We start from the raw sequence: 22,018 nt of genomic DNA, 5'->3' as shown, positions 1-22,018 counted from the left end.
CACGTGCATAAGTCCCTGGAAGGACACATCTGACGCTTCAGATAAACACCGCTGTATGGTGCAAAAATCGGAAAACAAGAAGACATCAATAGATTAGGCCTGCAAGCGAATAACTTTTGATTTTCCAATGGAGTGTCAATGTTAGGTTCGTTTCATTTTCACAGGTACTAGATTTGGCTAAAAAATGTTGTGTGAGTAAGTTGCAGTTGAGGATAAGCTATCATTCCCAACACAGGTGTGGCACTGCTGGCAAACATAAACTAGATAAGTTGAGTGTGACATCAAGCCACCTGTTGAGACCTGGGAACCACGAGGAATAAAAGCCATGGCCCGATACAAATGGTTGACAGTGAACCCATGACACAAGACCAAAATCTTGTTGATGAAAATTCACGGCCCAAGCACATAGGCCAACTACCAAGTAAAACAAAGCAACAGAACTGCCCACAGACTAGGAAATACGTAAATTGTAAGGAACAGCTTTACACAATCAAAATTATTCCTAATGAGAAGTTAATTTGCTGCACACTCACCTTCCTTGGTGGTCGTCTTTTGTTCCCATACCCAACCAACATGAGACTATGCAACAGGAGGATTTGGGCTAGTACTTTTGTCTTTCTCTTATGTGCCCTATGAGAAATCTTCACAACATTTACCACATTTATTTTATCACGACTTCATACTCTGAATGAAAGCTAATAAATCTACAAAGATAAGAATACTAATTTATGTATTTAACTATAACCAAGATCATGAGAAGTTGAACATTCTTTATACAAAAAGTCTGAAACATCCTTTGTAGTAATGACATATTGACCATGTCAATCACTGCATCCACTGATCAAACCATAATACGATTAATCAACTACAACGTGATGTGTATACTGTATGCTCCAGGACCACTTCTAGTAGTTACCTGGTTAATTTTTCTTTGCTAAATGCCGGGAATCTTGGACTGCTTTTTGCATGCCTTGAGCTTAGGTGTGCGATAACCTTGCCGTTCTAGTATGTTGACGATGAGATGGTGATTCGGTACTGATGTTGGTAGAGATCTTGATAATGGCTCGTTGGCAGAGTATTAAGCGTGGCCTGAACACTCCCAGTTGGTGATATCGTACCTGTTGGGCAGTAATGATGTTAGTTTTGTCAGCTTTGTCTATTTCATAAGACCTTGTCTTTGCTGCTTCCAGGGCATCTTTTTTTCGAGTTGACTGGTCCCGTGACTCATGATATCCTACGCTTTTTCCAGGACAGAAGTAAGTTCAAACTAGAGAATTTCATTTTAGCAAATTTGAGCCAAAAAAATTTTCAATTTCAAAGGAGTACCACCCTCATGAAATAAAGCGGCTATAAAATGGTAACGATATGTTTTAAACAACCCCTAAGCAAAACCTTGCTAGTAGTTTTGTTTCTCATTACGCAACACTTTCATTCAAAGTCACTAGCGATCGTAAACGCTGTGAAATAACCAGTTTTACTTGATTACCAGGTTCTAAAAAACTTTTTCAGTCCTTCAATTTCTTGGACTGGTGGTCATACTCCCGCAAAACGAAGCTAGGTAAATTTTTTTCACTCTCGCCTAAATCAAATTTGCACCCTACATTGTTTGATTTTGCAAGGGTTAATTTCGTATTGCCCTGGGAGCTCATTCCTGTAGTCCTCCTTTAACATTACTATTGTTATTAAACTTCTTACCTTTCTATTAAGATACAAAAATCACCATCATCCCACAGATCCTATGAATATAAACAAAAAAATAAAAGTAATATAATACCAAACCGAATTATGAAAGATTTTGGGCTCTCGCTACTTTTAGAGTGGACGGATGATGCACCCCATGTTTACAGGAAGTGATAGCTAGCCAATTGATACGATACTAGGGATAACACTAGATATGCTGGACTGTGAATTTTTTGAAGAACATAGTTGTTCCTCTCAGTCTACAATTTAAGAACTTGATGAATTCTCAGCAGATTTGATTTTTACTTTTAATCACTGCATTAAGACATTTGATATGGTTATTACCTTTCATATAGAGATCCCATCTTTGATAACAGCAGACAGCTCATGTAGCTTGAACGTGGTTAGCAAAGTTCTCCCTTTTTCTATCAATTGCGGGTTTTTTGGTGGTGGAGATTTTTGGGTAAGTATCATGCATCTTGGTATAATATCTTGTCACAAGAGTCATCATCAGTAGTCAGTCGATCCCGTTGTTAAACAAAGGCACAGTTTGATGTTATTTATGATGTTGTCAATCAAAAATTAGTAATAATAATCCTGGGAAGCTCATGCTCTGCGAAAAATCATATCCCTATAACTTTGATCTCAAGGAGACAATCTACAATATGGGGTGTACTCTTTTTTTTCTCACTATAATGCAAATAAATTGTTCTTTTTAAAATTATATTTCATATTGTGTACAAAATCATCACCAGTAAGTTGATGACAAAGAAGGCTTAAGTCCCTGGGTTTCCAGCTCCTCGTCAAACTTGAAGTCCAGCTCTTCTTGATCGTTGCTGTCAAATTCTGAAGTCTGTTTAGGTGTTGATGCTTTTTTCTTTTCACTTCTTGCCATTCATCTTCTTTTGATTTTATTACAGCTAATATAAGGAACAAGAGAAAATTTGAAGCCATTAGCGTGTTCTTCTCCAAAAAGAATGAAAATTTAGGATTTTTTTGTTTAGTTTTATAAAAGGTTTTTACTACTAAGGAATGGTTGTAAAATGAACCAGGGAATAAGGAGGTGAGTGGTGGTTAAAAATAAGATCAAAAGGCTTAAAAAGGGTATTCTATTCTACATATATATAGGGTATTACATAATTCAATTTAGTTTTGACTTTTTCACTAGTTGTAGGAAGCTCCTAGAATGAAGTCATTAAATTAGATATTAGACTAATACACATTAGTAGACCTTAATTCCATTGTTTCTTTTGTGTCTATTTGACTATTACATGTTGACTAGTAATTTTTATTTCACGGTTTAAAAGCCCTCACTCTAATCCATTTATTACTATTTATTATTATCATTAATTTTCCATGTGCAACTCCTCATGACCCTCATCAAACTAGATGAATGCTGTTTTTGGAAAAATCTTTTTTTTTATAAACCAGACATTTTAACCTCCCTTTTGCTAGGTGAAAAAGAAACACAGCCAGTCCAGTTCCTTGTCACTCACGTTTTTTAGGTTCTGGTTCACTAGAAACAACTTGTGGTGTTTCTTGGGCTTGTTCTACTTTCTGTTCTGCTACACCTTCTTCCTTGGTGACAGTTTCTTCAGCCTGTGGTATGGAGGTCTCTTCAAAATCGTTTTCAAACTCCATCGAGACATCAACTACCTCTTGATTGGGAATGTTTTGAAAATTCATAGTCTGGTCGTAAAATTCTGCATTTGAAAAATTAACAATGTTATTTAGAAGGCAAAAAGGTTTATCAGGCAGACTGATGTCTTATTTTTCTTAGTATTACATGTCAGTTTACTATCATCATAAATTTCTCCCCCTCCCCCTCCCCCTCCATACTAAATTTCTGGTTTACATTTTATGTACTAGTTTGGACTAAAGTCAACAATGTCTTGAATACAGATGTACACTTAAAGCCAACTAACCTGTTGTATAGCTTGGTTGCACAATATATGTAGATGCATTTTTCACTGAAACAAAGTACAACATGCAATTAAGCTACTGTTTCAGTTTTGGATAACATTGTCCAATCGAAGTTAGAATAATAATATCCCTATAGAAGTGAAAAATAAATCAAAACAAAACCAGCTGCCAACTTGAGTTTTGACAGTAAGATAATTTGCTATAGGTTTTCAAGTACATTAGAGTACAAACATTAAGAGTAAGCAATACTTAATTGCACAATTTAGCATTAAATATCATTGATTATAGATCAGAATGCAATAAATTTACCACAATTTAACACTATATTTGGGTTGCACCCTTTGAGTGTTTTACTATGTTAGACTTGTTCATTTGTGTTAAGACTTTACACCTTTACCAGTAAAGGACTATTGAAATGCGGCTGAATAGACTTTTTTTAGCTTTATCGTTTATTGTCACATTTTTGACCATGTGATGACATTCTTGATTCTTTCAATGTTAAAAATCTCAAGGAAATGTCATGCCATCTGAAATGGGGAGTTTGCATAAGAAGCTAAAAAAGTCTTTTGGATTGCAGGTCTAATGTCTAGCTGTCAAATGCATAACAATAGGTTCCAAGTAATTACCTGTTAGAGGTGAATTTGGTGGGAGAGGCCAGACTGATGGATTTTCCTTTTTCCTCATTTTACCTTCTACTGTTTCTACTACTTCACTATCTTTCATTGCCTTTATAAAAATGAAATATCAATGAGAATCAATAATTGTTTTTTTTTTTTTTTTGAAAGTGTTATTTGTAAGAAAAGATAAATATACTTGTAAGCACAAACATGGATTGTAAGCTTTTATCTGTGAAGAGAAGAAAACCTAGGATTTAAGAGTGGTGTATCGTAGTTGCATGAAGTGCACTTCTCTCCAACCTGAGATCTCAGGTTCAATTATTGGTTTGATTCACCATCACATGCGAGAAGAGATTGTTAGTTCTCTCCCTTGATTTGAGGGTCTTTCTCAGTGTTCTCTGGTTTTCCTCCCACCTCAAAATCTAACAAGCTAAATTCAAATTTTATTTGTGAATTAGCTGTGCCATGACTTCAATTTGTGCCCTGAGGCTGTTTCAGGGTTCAATCTTGTAGTTAGACTTGTCTTGACTTTGATGAGCTCAGAGGTTGTTCATGGTATTGATAAAATTTGAAGTTTTGACTACCTCAATACCTCAATAACATATACCTACCTCTTGAATCTGATTAGGATCCTGTGTAAGTGCCTGCACTCTGTAGAAGCTAGCAATCAAAGCAATTGGGATGAAGCCATCATCATCCATCTAAATCATAAAAAATAAGACAATGTTAAACCTTTCCATAATTAATGATGAGATAAATACTTACGAGAACTAATGTTACTATTTCTGTTTACCAAACTGATAGAGAGAAACTCATCATTACTAATTTCCAACATAAATATAACTGCAGAAAAGATCAATGGGTTTAGACAATCTGATAGCTACTACAGTTCTGACTAATCTACTAATTTATTAGCTTCAGAGTCAAATTTTACCTGTTTTCTCAAGAAGAAATCTTTGCGTAGATTCTCTTCACTAAAGTAGTATTCACTAGAGAAACAAAGACATAATCAATTACACTAATTCACATATTTGTATTTAAACTTTTATTGCATTTTATTAAGCAGAAAAAAGGCTTTCTTTATTAGAAAAAAAACTTGTCTGATGTTAAAAAATCGGATACACAGTAAAACACAGTAAATCAAAGCTAAAATTAATTTTAAAATAAATTATTGGACAGCAAGCAAGCTAGATGCAAATGAAAGAAAAATAGATGAAGCAATTCTTTTTATGATTTAATACATGCCTGTGTAATAAGAAACTTTAAGACAAACATAGATTGAAGCAAAAATACTAAGATACAATAATATTGCTTACATTTGTTTTCTGATGAATTCCAGCAATGTGATTTCATTGACAGCAGAGGGGGCATAAGTTTGTGACTGGGTGTCTTGTGTATTGTAATAATAGGTCATTCCATATGGTGTTTGCCCACTGTTCTGATTCTGCTGGCTCTGAAAGTATGTTGTGCCATCGAAAAACTGGTAACTGCCGCTACCGTACTGGTAACCCTGATTGTACTGGAATGGTCGTTGATGGTCTAGAAAAAAAATTGACAGATGCCTTTTCAAACTTTTATCAAACTCTCAGGAAACATTCACAGTTCAACATTACTTGTAGGTGCAGTAGTAAAAATAACAACCGGTTATCCAAAGTCTGCTCAGAATTGGAACTTGACCAGTCAAATGTTTGCCTTACCAGACATTTTCATTAATAATGTTCAGCCAGAAACATCAAATGGCCAGTCATTATGACTGGTTACTGACCAAGCATTATTTTTATCACTGAGGTAGGGAAACACTGCTGGCATAGCAACGGGAGCGCTCGCCTCTCATCAATGCGACCTGAGTTTGAGTCCCGCCGGGTTTGGTGTTGTATACGAGTAGAGTTGTTTGTTGGTTCTCTCCTGTGCTTCGAGGGTTTTCCGGATTCTCCGGTTTTCCTCCCTCCGCAAAAATCAACTCCTAAATTCCAATTCGATCAGGGAATGAGGGCCACATATTTGTTGGCCACTGGCTATTAAGTGAGTGCTACCCTTGTGAAAAAAGGACATTATTATGTTTTGATAAAATAATGGTTTAAATATGGTGAAGAGAATATAATAGAGGGAAAACCCAAACACCTCTTAGCAGCTTAAAGAGCTTCAAGTTTATAATTCTTATGACCAATCAGTGAAACAAAAGACTTACCTCTTGGAGATCTTTGTCTTCCGCCTCTACCTCTTCCTCTGGTACCTCCTCTTCCACCTCTCCCTCCACGAGTGCTTGACCTGCTCTCTGTTGAGGATGTTGTGGAGCCAAACCTGTTGTTTGGGGACTTGTAGCCTTTGTTAGGAGGTCCATCATCTGGAGATTTCTTTCCACCAGTGCCATTTGTTGACTGGCCTTCACCACTGTATTCTGACCCATCTAGACTGAGCGGTACCCATTTTGGACGAGGCCCTGAATTACCTTATGAACATTTAAAATTAAAAAATTAAAAACACAAGAATTTTCAATTATCAAACTTCTGGGATCATTCCTTAACAGACTTAATTACTCTTTTCCCATTTCTGATCATGTCACTCCCCTAAGTATTAATTCTTTATCAGAAATCTGTGAATAGATAGACATGTTACTATGTGGACACACTAACCGGAACCACTTGAATATAACTGACCAATCTGATAACAGCAAACTAGACAGAAATTGAACTGATAACAGTGGTATCCAATTGGATTATCATGTTCTCATGCTCTTATTATAGTGATGTGCTATCTGATTAACTGGTTAAAAATATTGAACCAAATGTTGCAATATGATTGGTTAATGGTCCTAATTTATCAAAGTGGTCCAGGTTGGAGTATCTGTACACTAATATTTGTGAGATCATAAATGAGAATATACATGGATAATGCAATGTAATTTTTTTCTTTAAATGTTTGCAGATTAATGTCCTCAAAGATAAAGCAACCACTTTTTATAAAATTATTTATACTTATTTTAACATACTATCTTGAACTTATCTGTCAATTATTGCTCAATGAAAATTAATATGTAGGGCCTATTTCTGAGTTTATTATTGGAGAATATTATGATCTTTGTTTTTTTGCCAGCTTGATATCTGATGCGCTCTTAAGGCTAGCGGTCCAATATACTAATGTGGGGCGGCCTATTGTTATGCAGGGCCCACATGCATGTCCATTGTATGGATCTTAGCAGTTCTCAACGATCCTCGTTGACTAGGTTTAACGATGATTTTAAATCAAATCAAAATTATATTTCAAAAATTTATAATAAGCAAAGATATTTTTTATATACAGTATTTTCCTGATAGCCAATTGTATATCCTACAAGTATTGTAAACTATATATATCATCATTAGAAAACTCATTAATAATTCATGAAGAAAACACAATAGAAATCATGACCATGAAGGTGATTTTAAATCGGATAAAGATTCGTCTTCATTTGCATAAACTTTAACTTGGATTTTCTCTATCAAACTTGGTTCATTTCGTAAAAAAATCGGTACACAATGAGAACAAACATCATAAGTTTTCTAAGCCGTTCAATAATCTCGCAGATCGTGTTTTATCGGGTCTAAAACCACTCGGCTGCGCCTCGTGTTTTATACCCGATAAAACACTCCTGCTCGTTTATTAAACATTACTTTGCAAATTTTCTGTTTATTCTTTTTACTTTTACTTTTCTGTTTATTCTTTTTGATTTTAAATTTTCTATATTTAAACGCATGGATAAATTCAATCTATTGTCGATAATATCATTTGCCAATGGATATAAATTTATTCTGTTGTCAATAAATATCAGTTGTCAACAAATATTAAATAGCAATAAATAGTCATAAAGTGTAGTTTTTATTCTATTATTAGTATATTATATATTTAGACATAATCACAGACAGCAGATAACAGTCATAAAAAAAGTACTACAGCTATAACTCAAGTTAAATATAGAGCTGTTAGGTTGTGATGTACTTCAGGTCCAACTGCACAACAAAACTGCCAAAATAAAGCAAAAAATGTTCTTTCACCTGCAGCAATTTTGAACAACAATTTCTGTCATGGAGAAAATGTAAAAAATCTTCACACAAGCTGTTTTCCCAAACAATTAAAAGCTTAAGATTCCACAAATGCACCGATCTTGTTGACATTATAAGAACAAATGTGATTCTTCAGAGTTCTAGTCAATTACATTTAGACAATCTTTAAATAGACTCATTTATCTGGGATTCATCTTGCTCTTTTTTTAACACTATAACAAATTCCAATAAAAATAGCTTAACAAAGTTATAGATTTGAAACAAAGGAATTCATTTTAAAAGCATCATTTAAAACACATCAAGGAAAATTAAATAACATCTATTTGTATTACTTGATGTTAATACTTTGTACTTATTTATTATACAATTATTTGCTTCTGTAATAATATCTGTAATATAAGACTGACAAGAAATCTTTCTAAATTTTATCTTTAAACTCAGTGAATTTGTATAAAAATCCGAGTACGATATCTAAACTTTTTGGTGACCGTAACACAGTCCAAGCTAGTGCCGAAAAGGTGAATTAAATATTCATTTTTTGGTGAGAGTTATTTTGCCATTTTCATTGACGAATATACTTAAAAATCTAAAATAAAAAAAAATTATTAAAATATATCACAAAATATATGGAAATTAATGCTCTGAATTTGAATCTTTTTCCTAAAATACTTTGGGAATGGATAATTTTTTTAATTCTGTAGCTCAGTTAATTTTGTAAAATAAGGATTCACTTGAAAAATATTACAATGTATATCAAATATAGATGTCTATTGCTATGAAATTAGATCTTTGATAGACAATTAATAGTCAAAAAAGACCAAAAAGGAAAACATCAAATATATTATGCACCTGCAGTTTTCTTTATTTTATATTATTCAAATTTCTTTAAATTGCTTTTGTATGTCTTTTCTTTATTTCTTTGTTAGTTATATTTTTAGCACTACTCTTGCACTGAAAAAAAATCACTTCATCGATTGCAGTAAAGATCACAGCAAGAGACAATAATTATTATGTATTAGAAATATCAAAGTTGTCTCTTGGGATGACATGAATATATGCATTTGAGAGTAGGACCCTCATCATAATATGATAGTTTTTTCCTTCCATTTTTCACCAAAACACCAAGAGTTTTAAAAAATTAGGTTCAAAAATCAGTTAGACTTTGAGCTACTTGGGATACTATACATCTGGGTAAACATCATGGTAGCTGAACTATCACCATATTTCATCCCACGACAGGTTGAACACTGAGCAACCTCGATTTTTTCACTTCTATGAATCAATAATTTAAACATGCATCATTGATTTTATATTCAAAGTCATTACAACGTAGATATACCACATGTATCTATATAGATCTCCAGATAACTTTAAAACGTGAAGCAATATTAAGACTGTTTAGCAATTCAGTTTTTGTCGAGATTCAATCAGTCAAATGGCCAAACTCTGTTTAACACGTCAGACTTTCCGAGAGGACTAAGTATCATACAAAGTTCTCGTCTTAAAAACTGTGGCAACTAAAAATTTACTTTTTTAGAATAATTAAATTCTTGAAAACCACGAACACATAAATAAGGACACATTAATGGCTGTTACTACTATGTAACTATATGTGGAAGAATATATACGAAAATCATCAAGAGTTACCAGTAACTAGAATATGGCGGTCGCTCACAACTTTCGTTCACTTCACTACCTTTCTTTTTCGGCGTTCCCTTATCGCTTTTAACGACGACCTCTTCATCTGGTTTTTGTTCATTTTCGATGTTTTCTTTCTTTATAACAGGAGGCTGTTTTAGAGAAATTCAGTAGAATAAAGGAATAGTTAGTTTCAACGTATCGACAAAACACACAACATTTGAAGGTGGCTGTTGGGATCTTACTTTTGGTTCTTTTGGACCAGACGTGGCAAGCTCTCCTGGGGTAGGCCAGTTCGTTATGTCATTAAATTCACTTCCCTATACGTAAAGAAAAACAAGATGTTTCAAAAGCACATTCGTTCCAATTCATTAACTTTACGAGCTTTACAGAGCAACGAAATTCACCTCACAAGTGCGTCCCTAAAGACGTACCTTAGCCTTGCGTTTCGTGGTAGTACTGGCCTTGGTTACTACTGGTTTCTCTGGCTCAGCTGTGATCACGTACAAATGAACATTCGGTCAAGAGCAGGGAATTTGATTATTCAATATCTAAGACTGTAAACAGATCTTACCTTTCTCTTCTGCTTGCTTCAAATGTCTAGTCCATGGATTAGTTGGAGGGGGAGGTGCGAGGGCGATGTTTTTGCCCTTTTGAGGTTTCTCCTTGGTGAGGGTCCTGTCCTCCCCAGTTTCTTGACCATTCTTTTCGGTCTCTTGGTGGTTCTCCTTGTTTGTACTGTTTAGTACAACATCCTGGGGCTCACTGACAGAAGATTCTTCCTTGGTAAAGTCAGTGTTGGGTTTAGAAACGCTTTCAACCTCAGTCATAATACTCGAAACGTGTGACTACGTCGTGTTCAGTCAAACTAACCCTTCCACAAGGAACCTTCTGCCGACTAACAAGCCTGAAAACCCAAACAGTTATCGTCGATGGCCTTTCAGTTTGTGTCTAGGAAGGTTTCTTGCAGCCTTCGACTGACTGTTAATCGAGTTTTACGTAAGAAAACACAGCTTTTGCTCACTACTTCGCCATGTGGTTTTATATTAGAAAGAGAGGTCTCTTCAGTGGCAAACTCGGCTACTTGACATGCGCAAGTTCATTATCGGCAAAACTTCGGAAGCCAATCAGAAGCCCCTTAGAACAATGTGTTTCCGAAGCATTCTCCGAAGCTGTTTAAACACGAGCCATCCAGCATGTTATTTAAAATTTACGCACATACTTCAGAAGAACAGGTGATATATTTTCATTTTTGTTTCTTTTGTTTATAATTTCTTAAAACCACCTACCGTAAATATTTTCAATCGATTCCGGGAGTGTTCACACTTTGTGCACTGGAAGACTAAAATGTATATATAGAATCAATTATTTTGTCGAAGAAAGCCGATTTCTCAGATCTTTCTCCCACTTCATATTTTAACACGGGAAGCCCATAGAAGCTTTGAGTAACGAAAAAAAATAAAAAATAAAAAAAATAAAAGCTAATATTTACTCACATGAAGTATTTTTTACGTCATCCTAGTTGTTTAGTAGTGATTTCGATCCATTTTAGCGATTTAAAAAAAAAAAAATTCTTTCCCCTCTATATAACAGAGAGGGGAAAGAGGTGAGGTCGGGTGTACTGAGTAATCACAGTCACTGCCAAAAGTCAACTTTGTTCCCCAGAAAAACACCATAGAAGGCAACATAGAATGCAAGCACATGCACTTACATAGAGCAGTTTTCCAGCTACAACCGTGAAAAGCTTGCGGCATGAACGCGGTCGTTAGACTACATGGCAAGGCATACGCCAGACCAATCCGATTGCGAGAATTTACTCTTTATCCAATTAAGTACCCAATTAAACACGGCACGAACACGGCGCGAACCGGCAAGTCACGACGATGCGCGTACTGGTACGCTAGACCAATCACATACGGCCTACGCGAGCACCGAATTTTTCACACTCATTGCCTGATTTCAATTCGAGAGAGGCCGAGACCCGGCTAGATTTGCCAGTCTCATGCATGCATGCTAAAGGAAATGATTGTCATTCACAATAAAGAAGAAAGAGATTAAGTAATGACTAAATAAAGAAGATTATAGGAGAAATGTCTGAAAAATAATTAGATATAGATCAGAATTCGTTCTGGGTTCGGGATCACATTATAATACGTATTTCTTTTGTGCACCATTTTTTTCTCAAACAACACTGCTGGTACAGCTCCATTGTCAACCATCATTCATTATTCCTCAGTTAATTTCCCTCGGCCTGAAATCATGCAATGCATGGGACTTCCGTCCGGAAAAATGATAGCTGGGTCCCAGCCTCTCTCGACTTGAAGTCAGGCAATACGACGACAGCTCTAAAGGTGACGTCAGACTTCTTTTAAACTTCTTGCAGGAAAAATTCTAATTTTGTACAACTGATTTACCTGAAGTACACCCGCTGCCCCGCCTACTAAATTTCGACAAGAGAAAATGGAGTAGTTTATTTTCTCTTGATTTTAAAACAAACAGAAGTTGTGCATATTGGATAGCATACTCGCATTTCCCAGAAATATTCGATTGGTCAGTATCCGGCACCTATCGGCATTACGTACCTAATCGTAATATTTTATTTACTTCCCTATTTGCAGGTACATGTCAAAAACACCAGAACTACCGACACCAACTGAACACCACATACTCTTTCAAGAGGAATATATTTTATTAAAATTCGCACGCACTCCTACTTTTTACCCTTTTGAAGATTACAATGATATGCTCGCTTGCCCTTGTACAGTTTCATGGAAACGGACTACAAGGCAGCGCAGATTTCGGTATATTCCCGCTCGAAAAACTCACGGTAAGTATGTGACTATGACTTTGGTATGGCCAATTTTTATGCAGGTTGATGTTCTTAGCCCGAGTATCAGGCCTTCCAGGGGCGGTGGCCTGGGGAGAGAAAGCTGGCCTCTCCTTTTCCCTTTCCTACTCCTCCCTCAACGAGCCTGATACTCGGTCTAAGATGTTGTCAACAATATCATCTCTAATAAACTGATAGATGACACAAGATAAGTAGGGAATCTAAAGACAGACCTTTTTATCTGCTGTAACGTAATTGTTCCTTCTTACACCCTTAGATGCGAAATTTTGTTGTATATTCTTTAAGCACTAAGACGCTAAATGCATTAGACTTTGACTTTTTCATCATAATAGTCATAATATCGAGCCCTCCGTTTCCGTGATAAATATATATGTATATTTTTTTTGATAAAGGGCTAGCATACATGTGCTTAAGGCACAGACACACGCTGGAACATTGCGCGCAATGTTGTAGGCAATGTTGCTAAAGTAGGATCGTTTTCTACTTCAGCAGCATTGCGTGCAACAAATTGCGTTGCGCGTGACATGGCTCGAAACATCGGTTGCTTGCAATGTAATGTCGGCGTAACGTTGCACTGTGCGTCCGTAGCTTAAGCCGTCGCTCTCTTCCCAATTTCTATAAAAATGTATAATCAGACGCGGACAAGCCCCGCTTTAGTTATATAAAAATATTTCCCTACCTATGACGATGCTTTATGCATGGACATTATAAGTTCAAGCTCAATTATGGCAGGTATCATTAAATCTAATTAATTTGTCAACGAATAGTAACAAATAATGTATTGACATATCAGTAGATCGAGAGAATTGTAACCAGTGTAGCAACTCCACTATATGCCCTCAGCATGCAAACCGCATACTGCAAGCCGCTACGCAGGCTAGTAAGCTTGCAGACAAGTTATTAATGGTTACTTTGGTTCCATGGATTTTGGCAGGCGTGCCTAGAAGCATAGTTAGCTATACTGGAAAATAAGTTATTCTTGAGCTGCCCGTGTGATTACCCGGCTTGGCATAAACGGCTACGAGTGCCATGAAGACAAGCAGGCAAATATTACAAACTAGATTAAAATTAGACAATGGATATGATTTCTGTGACCATAAATATTTCTTGAGAAACTAGTTATACTTGAGTGACGATTTTGGAGCGCTTTGGAGTTTGAAGGTTTGAAAAAGGGCACATGGCAGGAACACCTTGGGGCTGTTGTGGCAGTGGCTCTGGGGCCGGGGATATGCCATTAGAGTTGCCACACCATTGGGGCGAATTCTTTCCATTAAGGCGATTAATATATGATTCTGAGAGAAACTTTGGATCTCTTGAGAGGAAGAATGTTATCATTGGTTCTGTTCGCCCTTTCATATGTACTGGACCGCGCTTTTCAAATACAAAACTAGGGTCATTGTTCACAGGCTCTTGGAGGCACCTGAATGAAAAAGAAAGACAGTTCAAGCTATTTTGGATTGTTTAGTGCATGAGCTATGTGCTCAACGTGCCATGAGGTGCGGGAAGGATAGGTAATAGATAACAGTGCATGAGCTTGACATTAGCCAATACTCCTTTTTACAGTTCCATTCAGTGACCATGAATAATAGTTCCTAGCCGAGGCTGGAGTTACCGCGCATAATGCTAAACTGTAGTTTTGCTATGTGCGGAAACTCCAGCCTCGGCAAGGAACTATTATTCGTGGTCACTGAATGGAACAGTCATGAACAGGGAAAAAAGAAAAATCTTGCTCAGATATGAAATACCTGTAGGTAAACTCTGTAATATTCACTTTATTAGGTGCACCTGTAGTTTCAGTTCTACTGGTCAAATTGACAGTGTTACCAAATAAACAGTACCGAGGAGTCTTGTGACCTACTACACCAGCCACAACTTCCCCAGAGTGAATGCCAATCCTTATCTATAGACGTTTAAGAAAAACAAAACAAAAACAAATAAGCTCAACGAAGTCTAAGAAATCATAAGAGGCTTGCAAGTCTTTGATTTGTGTTATATGCTGCTGAGCCTATGTGGTAGTGACAATAAATGTTTCAAATTTTGATGAGGCATGGGGGGGGGGGGGGGGCTATTTTCAACATCTGGGAAGGGGAGCCTCAAGATTATTGTCACAACATGCCTAATTTTTACAATTACAAAAATTCCCTGCATCCTACCCTGGCCCAGCAGGGATCCTGATAGATATTCTTGTTATAATTATAAGCACATACCTATTAAATGAAAGGGTTTTTCCCCACTCACCTCAAGTTTCTCTCCTTTGTGCTTCATATCTTGGACAACAAACAGCATATCCAATGCCATGTTACAAACGCTACGAGCATGCCAGTTGCATTTTTCTGGAAGGCCACTTACTGCCATATACTTGTCTCCCACTGTCTCCACCTCAATTGAACAAATACAACAAAACCAATTAATTTAACTTGAGCTTTCATTTTTCTGATGGTTTTAAAGTCATTGGTTCAAGTCTTGCAAAATCTTTCATTTCTTCAGTTAATATTTCTGGGATTTTTTCATGACACTAATTTTCAGGTAACATTAAAATTTCAGCTGTCATTTTGTTTGAATATGGAAAAAATTGTACTTCAATGTACAATTTATATTCTCTTTAATATATTTACTACATAAAAGTAAAGATAATTCATTACCTTATATACATCATTTATTTCTGGATCAGTTAGCCTGTCAAAATTAGAGTAAATATTACTAAGAAGCAATACGATTTCCATGGGCTCCGAGTTTTTGCAAACTGTTGCAAAGTCAACTATGCCACTAAAAAGTAGCGTGACCATCTCCACCTTCTCTGCATTTACAGGCCTCTTGTGTCGTAGCTCATTTGCCACAGAAGGGGGAAGAACAGAGTAAAGCAATTGATCTGTTAGTTGCTTCTTTTCTTCCAGTGCCTTGTGGGTTTGCTGCAGTTTGTCAGTCAAAATCTCCAGTTGTTGGGTTAGAACATATTCAGCTTTGAACTGCTCTGATAGAAGTATCAAGTCTTTAGTGGCATCATGTAAAGGGATGTCACTCAAGTACAGTCCTAGATCTCTCAAGTCATCTAAATCCCCTACGCTTGGAGAGCATAAGAAAAGCATGCTCTCAGATTCTGCTATGTAAATCATTTGCCCTTTCAGACGCAGTGACAATGCATCACCACAAACGCTGCAAGTCTTCATTTCTCCTTGCTCAAGTTTACTATCCTCAGGAGGAATGATTTTGCCCTCGCGTGTTTTTAGTACAAACACAGTGTTGATATGAGCTAAGATAGTGTCAAAATTAAAGGCCATCTGCGGTCGAAAAAGTTCAAAAATTTCAGTCATATTTGCTTCATTGTCGGCGTTTAATCCAACAACAATGCGGATGACAGATGATCCCGCTTGAGTAATTCTAAGATCTCTATCAAACATTAAATGAAACGGGAACGAGTTACAAAACGTGGCTGGCGATATTTTGGGTTCATTAGATAAATGGAAGGAATCCCTTATAGGGTCAAACGGCTTCACTTGCAATGGGCATTGACTGCCGCGTTGGTCAATCTCTTTGATAACGAACTGTACATGATCCCCATCGTGTTCCTTTCGCTTAAATATCTCGACGCTTATTTCCGTATCCAAAAGCTTACGAGCAACGGTTTTAACGATACCGACAACAATGGGCTCGAGTCCATCCCTTTCAGAATAGTAGTGTAAGATAAGAGCGCCATCAGATTCACGATCAGAAACGCGAAACGAAGGCGCTCTCATTCCTGGATAGATGGCAGCCAGGTGGTCATGAAGAGCATCCAAGTTGCAAATGAAATCACGAAGCGTTCCTCCAAGGACTTGTAGAATTCGATCGTATCCAGATTCTTGGCAAAAATCGAAAAACATCTCTCCAAACTTCTCTAAAATCGCACTTGGCTCTATCCCTAAGGAGAGTGACAAATTTGGCAGCAATTAATTATAAACTGATAAAGACTTACGTCCATCGAAGGGTTTTATATTGCTCTTAGGTACTTGGGAATTTTTATCGAGCTAACTGATTAGGCAGAGATATATATTAACCGATTTAAAGCGATATAGTTACCGTTATATAAAAGTGTCTTGGAGTATCAACAAATATCGTAACTATGAAAACGGGATAAAATGTCCGAATAGAAGTTATACCAGTGAAATCTCTCCCGACAAGTCGAATACAGACTGCTTACCTAAAATCTCACTGGCAGCACCTACCAATCCATAGGTCAGCTCATCTTCATAGACAATCCTCAGTAAAAAGTGACCCTCGATATTCAGTTCTGCTTTGCGCCTTTAACAGGGAAAATGTGCTATTTAATATGCTTAAAAAGATCAGACATGTAAGGAATATTTCGGAATACTCACTTGATTTCCTTCCATTTGTCTTCTCCGAAATTCCGAACTACAAGAAGCTCTAAAGCGTGATTCACAAATCCATACTGTAATGATATATAACAGTACAGCTATCGTTAGTTCGAATCAAAGCATTCTAAAGTAAAGGTTATAAAATCAGGCCTACCATTTTAAACGACTTGCTCGATGTTGAGATGCTAGCTCTTGAAGGAACGGCGACCTGTCCTCGCTAAGCAAAACAAACCACACAATTAGTAATAAACAAAGCAGGATCTGATTGGTGGATGATCGTGACAACATCATTTCAGTTCCAGATTAGTGTTTTGAAAGAAGAGAACTTGAGAACAGGGTAATTAAAAACATCTTTTGTTCGGTGGGGTGCCCCATACTTAGTGTTATTGCTTTTTTGACACTCAATAGGTCGATATGAATTAAGACAACCGGCGCTTCGAGGTCAAAAATCTATTTTTCCCAAAAGAAGTTTTGACTTGCCATTAATAGAAAATCTGAACCTTAATGTTTGTCAAGTTTAATCAAGACCTTCAATGTTATGAATGTGGGGGCGGAGTGGGCTGCAAACAGCGGTGGCAGACAATAAAACCCTTTATCTTTTGCTTGACCAATATTAAATTAGACATTAGACAAACTCCTGTTGTGGCAATCTATGTATTATATTAAAAGCTTTTTATTTTAGAGTGGAGAACTTGGGAAAATTCTTATATATTACATTAAAAATGAACACAGAACTAAGACAATGAGGTTCAACTAATAAAACAATATTAGATTGGGGTAATATTATCACATTTAATATCATATGATTTCTGAAAACATTGCGAAAAAGGAAGATAAAAATGTGATTCACATTAATACAATATTAACACTTGGATTAATATTTTTGGCTAACTGCTGCTTTAAACTCTGCTGTCAGTTATGATCATAATATGCAAATTCTCATGAATAAGCCTATAATTTCTGAACCAGTTCAGTTCAGGTCGGAGACAGGGTGCTAGGAGGCTACAGACTGCACCTTTTCTACAGTAAACTTGCACATCTCCTTGCACATTTTATATGACACTTATATACAATCTGAATTGTAGCCCCCTGTTAAAAATAACGCTCCTACCTCCCTGCAGTTGCAGTTGAGTCATAAAAGCAAGTCAGGATTGCATGGAGGTTAAATACTGGCCTCTCACCCGTGAGGTCAAGGGTTTGAATCCCAGTCTCTGTATGTGAGCTGAGTTGGTTGGTTGGCTTTTAGTTCTATTTCTGACTCTGGGTTTTTTTCTGGTCCTCCAGGTTTTCATTCCTCCCCTCATAATACAGCTATTTCAAAAACACCTTGAATGGACAAACAGAAAATCACAATTGCACAACCGAAAGGCACTCAGTGGGCATGCATCTAAACACGAATAATCGAGGTGCTTTAAATAGTTCCATTGACTACATGAACACTAAATATCTCAACAACAACATCTGTGTTATTGACAAGAATGATAAGAAATACAAGTCATTTAGGCTATTCTTGTATCTTGGAATAAACTATCTCCTATATCACTTATCGCATATCACCTATTATTTATTGCCATTCACCCCTTCAAACGTTTTTGAAAGAGCTGCATACCCTAACAACTAGACCTTACTAATTCAAACTGGTAAGAGCTGTGCTCTGGGGTCATTCCTCAGGACTAGCTGTATAGCAGCTAAAAGATGCACCTTCACATGCTTTCAGTTCAACCTCATTCAGCTGTGCCTTTTATTTTAAATGCGGTGGCGATTAGCGATAACAATACTAGCCTAATACAAGGACTTAGTAGCATTGAAGATATGTTCCATTTTTCAAGTTTTGATTCATGAAAGATTTCTAATATTTCAAAATGATTATTTATTCATTAAACAAAATATTGTTATTATTTATTTATTAATTCATCATTGCAGACAATGGATAAAGTTACCTGTCTCAACTTATAATAATAATAATAATGAAAGCTTTATTTAACGAAGGTTTAAACTTTCAGTCATAGACTGGTTTACAAAGTGCCTTCCTAAAGATATAAAATACAATGTAAAAGCAAGCTAATAATACATACTCACAAAATACCTAGTAGATTTAATATTATCCCAAAAAACAACCCTAACCCTGACCCAACCCCAGTAAATTACTATTTACCCATAAATATGAATATTAAAGGGACTCTGAGGTGCCAGACACATCATAGCTTAAAATGTACATCAAACCTTTTTGATTTTGAAAATCGAAATGAAAATTCCATGAAATGCGTTTTTGGGGGTGATATCGTCCGTCAAAGTTGCGAAATGACTTAAGCTGGGCTCCCTGTGGAATATCGCGGATTTGATGGCTTGGGATGAATGAGGCGTGATGACGTCAGATAGTGGAACATGTTGGATAGCTGGAGCTGAATCAACCAAATTTCGCTATGGAAGTATGGCTGTTCTTTATCAATTTGAGCCGGAAATTGCTTGAGGAGAAGAATATAATACACCCGATGAAAGTGTGAGCGAGGACAGTGAGCTAGAAGAAGTGGCGAACGAGGAAAGGCTTCAAGGAATCGATGTGGTGTACGTGTCAGCAACTTCATCTTCACTTCCATCTTCTTTAAAGCCAGTATCTTCCTCATACATTCAGGGAAGGTAGATCTTTAATATCTTAGATACCACACATACTGATCTTTTTGCTAAGATAACCGTGCATTCACCATGTAATTATAAATTGGTGATATCAGAACTAGCACAACGCAGAGGGCTGAAAAAGCATTTCAGCGAAATTACGTATATGAAAAAGAAAATACCGAAAAAAGCTCACTTATTTGGAATATAAGAACGTAATAGAAAATACTTTAAAAAACTCACTTATTTGTAATATTTGTTCAATTTGGAATGAGCCTTCTCTGTCATGAAGAGAAACTATTAAATGCAGTCCTAAGCACATCTCGGTTCAGACACAATAGTCGTGATGCATGTCATGTCTAATAATTACGTTGAGTTTAACATCAGAAAATATTGAAATCTTAAGTGAAATAAAATGTTTCATTTACCTCATAATCTTCTACCTAATAAGCTCATTTAACAACATAAACACATATCAGCTAGCTGTTTTCATCACGACACATTGTTGACTTTAAGATCGATTCCTAGAAGCCTTTCCTCGTTCGCCACTTCTTCTAGCTCACTGTCCTCGCTCACACTTTCATCGGGTGTATTATATTCTTCTCCTCAAGCAATTTCCGGCTCAAATTGATAAAGAACAGCCATACTTCCATAGCGAAATTTGGTTGATTCAGCTCCAGCTATCCAACATGTTCCACTATCTGACGTCATCACACCTCATTCATCCCAAGCCATCAAATCCGCGATATTCCACAGGGAGCCCAGCTTAAGTCATTTCGCAACTTTGACGGACGATATCACCCCCAAAAACGCATTTCATGGAATTTTCATTTCGATTTTCAAAATCAAAAAGGTTTGATGTACATTTTAAGCTATGATGTGTCTGGCACCTCAGAGTCCCTTTAAGTATAAAAGTGAATAAATATAATTCCATACCAGGCCTTAATCCTACCCCCATCAAAAAATCCATGTGCAAATAGGCTGCAAAACAGTCCCCACCCTCCCACAAACCATCCACAGGAATGATTGACAAACAGAAGGCACCAAAAGCAGGAATCCTCAAGAACATTAAATTTTTCCAGTCTTTGCCAGCTTTACTTTCCAATATCAGGAAATTGAAGTGGTGGTATGGCTGCTCTTTCTTCATTTGGAATTGGGTCGGAACTAGAAAGTAGGAGGATTTGTGTGAACACCTCCAAATGGGATAGTTACCTTGGCTGTTCAAACTCAGGGCATGGTTTAGAACCCCCAAATCAAATTAGATTTTACATTCATGTTAGGTTTCGTGGAGGAAAAGAAAAGAACCACCTTGGCTGTTCAAACTCAGGGCATGGCTTAGAACCCCCAAATCAAATTAGAAATTACAGTCATGTTAGGTTTCGTCGAGGAAAAGCAAAGAACCTGTAGAAAAAACCTCGAATGAAGGGAGAGATCTAACAAACCCCTACTCACATGTGATGCCAAGTCCAGGAATGGAACCTGAGACCCCAGAGGTGAGAGGCAAGCGCACTTGTCTAGCACTATACCATCCTTGATACCTAAGAGAGAAACACATCCAAAGCTTGAATTCTCATATCTCTTTTTCATTTTTTCTTCATATTAAAAAATAAATAAATAAATGCATCTAACCACTGTATAACCTTTATGTCATAACTAGATGAACAAATATGCAGTGATTTTTCAATGCAATTATATATTAAACTAGAATGATTTGTGCGAAAACCTTGAAATGTTAAAGATTTACCCTGCAACAACCCCTTATATAGTGGCTCAAATTCTTAGTATCTAGGTTTCAAGTTAGGTTTTGTGGAAGGAAACTTCAATGAATGCATCCACCCATTGTATGTATAAACAGTTGTTACCTTTCTGTTGAAACAACACAGCGTGTAGATAACAATGTTCAGTGATTTTTTTTCAATGCAATGTAGTACAAATCAATGTTATTCAACATAAAGTCAATGAAGTGGAGAAGGATAGTCAGCTCTTTACAACCAGAATAACTGGAACTTTATGATATATTAAAACTTTTAATACATACCTTCAAGATCAAGTTTTTAGAACTAGACATTTGTAGCTCTAGGCATACATGAATCAATCCTGAGCTAGGAGGATCCAAGGTACATTTTATCTTTGCAGGACCAGTTGAAAATCTACTGCGCTGTACCATATGGTCTTGTAGCAAGGAAGGGAGTGTGTTAAGTTAGATTTTATGGAGTCTAGAGAGACACATGTTGGTCTTGGTGTCCCTTTCCTTGACCTCAACGATCTATTAAGAATTATTTTGAACTTGAGACATGCAATTTTTCT

General features: G+C 36.5%; 2 protein-coding genes across 3 annotated transcripts in view; both read right to left on the bottom strand.

The window, feature by feature from the left end:
- The window catches only part of LOC116291868 (uncharacterized), a 30,309-nt gene extending 19,350 nt beyond the window's left edge, over positions 1-10,959 (bottom strand). The window contains exons 1-14 of the mRNA XM_089039381.1: positions 10,473-10,959; positions 10,333-10,391; positions 10,144-10,218; positions 9,957-10,050; positions 6,409-6,669; positions 5,537-5,759; positions 5,155-5,209; positions 4,832-4,921; positions 4,230-4,329; positions 3,606-3,650; positions 3,177-3,383; positions 2,422-2,600; positions 1,696-1,736; positions 1,119-1,239 (exon numbers count right to left, since the gene is read on the bottom strand). Of these exons, the coding sequence (XP_088895507.1) occupies positions 1,119-1,239; positions 1,696-1,736; positions 2,422-2,600; positions 3,177-3,383; positions 3,606-3,650; positions 4,230-4,329; positions 4,832-4,921; positions 5,155-5,209; positions 5,537-5,759; positions 6,409-6,669; positions 9,957-10,050; positions 10,144-10,218; positions 10,333-10,391; positions 10,473-10,728 (1,806 nt within the window). The 5' untranslated portion in view covers positions 10,729-10,959. The remainder of the gene's footprint in view (positions 1-1,118; positions 1,240-1,695; positions 1,737-2,421; positions 2,601-3,176; positions 3,384-3,605; positions 3,651-4,229; positions 4,330-4,831; positions 4,922-5,154; positions 5,210-5,536; positions 5,760-6,408; positions 6,670-9,956; positions 10,051-10,143; positions 10,219-10,332; positions 10,392-10,472) is intronic.
- Positions 10,960-12,568: 1,609 nt separating this feature from the next.
- LOC116291878 (guanylate cyclase soluble subunit beta-1) lies at positions 12,569-21,988 on the bottom strand. 2 transcript variants are annotated; one of them, XM_031699108.2, is made up of 9 exons: positions 21,750-21,988; positions 21,164-21,249; positions 17,253-17,315; positions 17,099-17,172; positions 16,924-17,024; positions 15,389-16,644; positions 14,985-15,125; positions 14,492-14,646; positions 12,569-14,166 (listed from the first exon to the last, which is right to left on the bottom strand). In XM_031699108.2, the coding sequence occupies exons 3-9, from the start codon at positions 17,253-17,255 to the stop codon at positions 13,866-13,868; spliced, it is 2,031 nt and encodes a 676-aa protein (XP_031554968.2). In that variant the 5' UTR covers positions 17,256-17,315; positions 21,164-21,249; positions 21,750-21,988; the 3' UTR covers positions 12,569-13,865. The 2 variants fall into 2 exon arrangements, with proteins under 2 accessions (XP_031554968.2, XP_031554967.2); XM_031699107.2 differs by lacking the exons at positions 21,164-21,249; positions 21,750-21,988 and adding an exon at positions 18,280-18,417.
- Between the last annotated feature and the right edge of the window lie 30 nt (positions 21,989-22,018).

Source organism: Actinia tenebrosa, unplaced genomic scaffold, assembly GCF_029948245.1.
Source record: "Actinia tenebrosa isolate PJP-AT-01 unplaced genomic scaffold, QUT_ActTen_1.0 PGA_scaffold6__47_contigs__length_16458017, whole genome shotgun sequence".
Taxonomy (NCBI): Eukaryota; Metazoa; Cnidaria; class Anthozoa; order Actiniaria; family Actiniidae; genus Actinia; species Actinia tenebrosa.
Note: the sequence above shows the minus strand (reverse complement) of the source record. Positions and strands in the feature narration are given on the sequence as shown.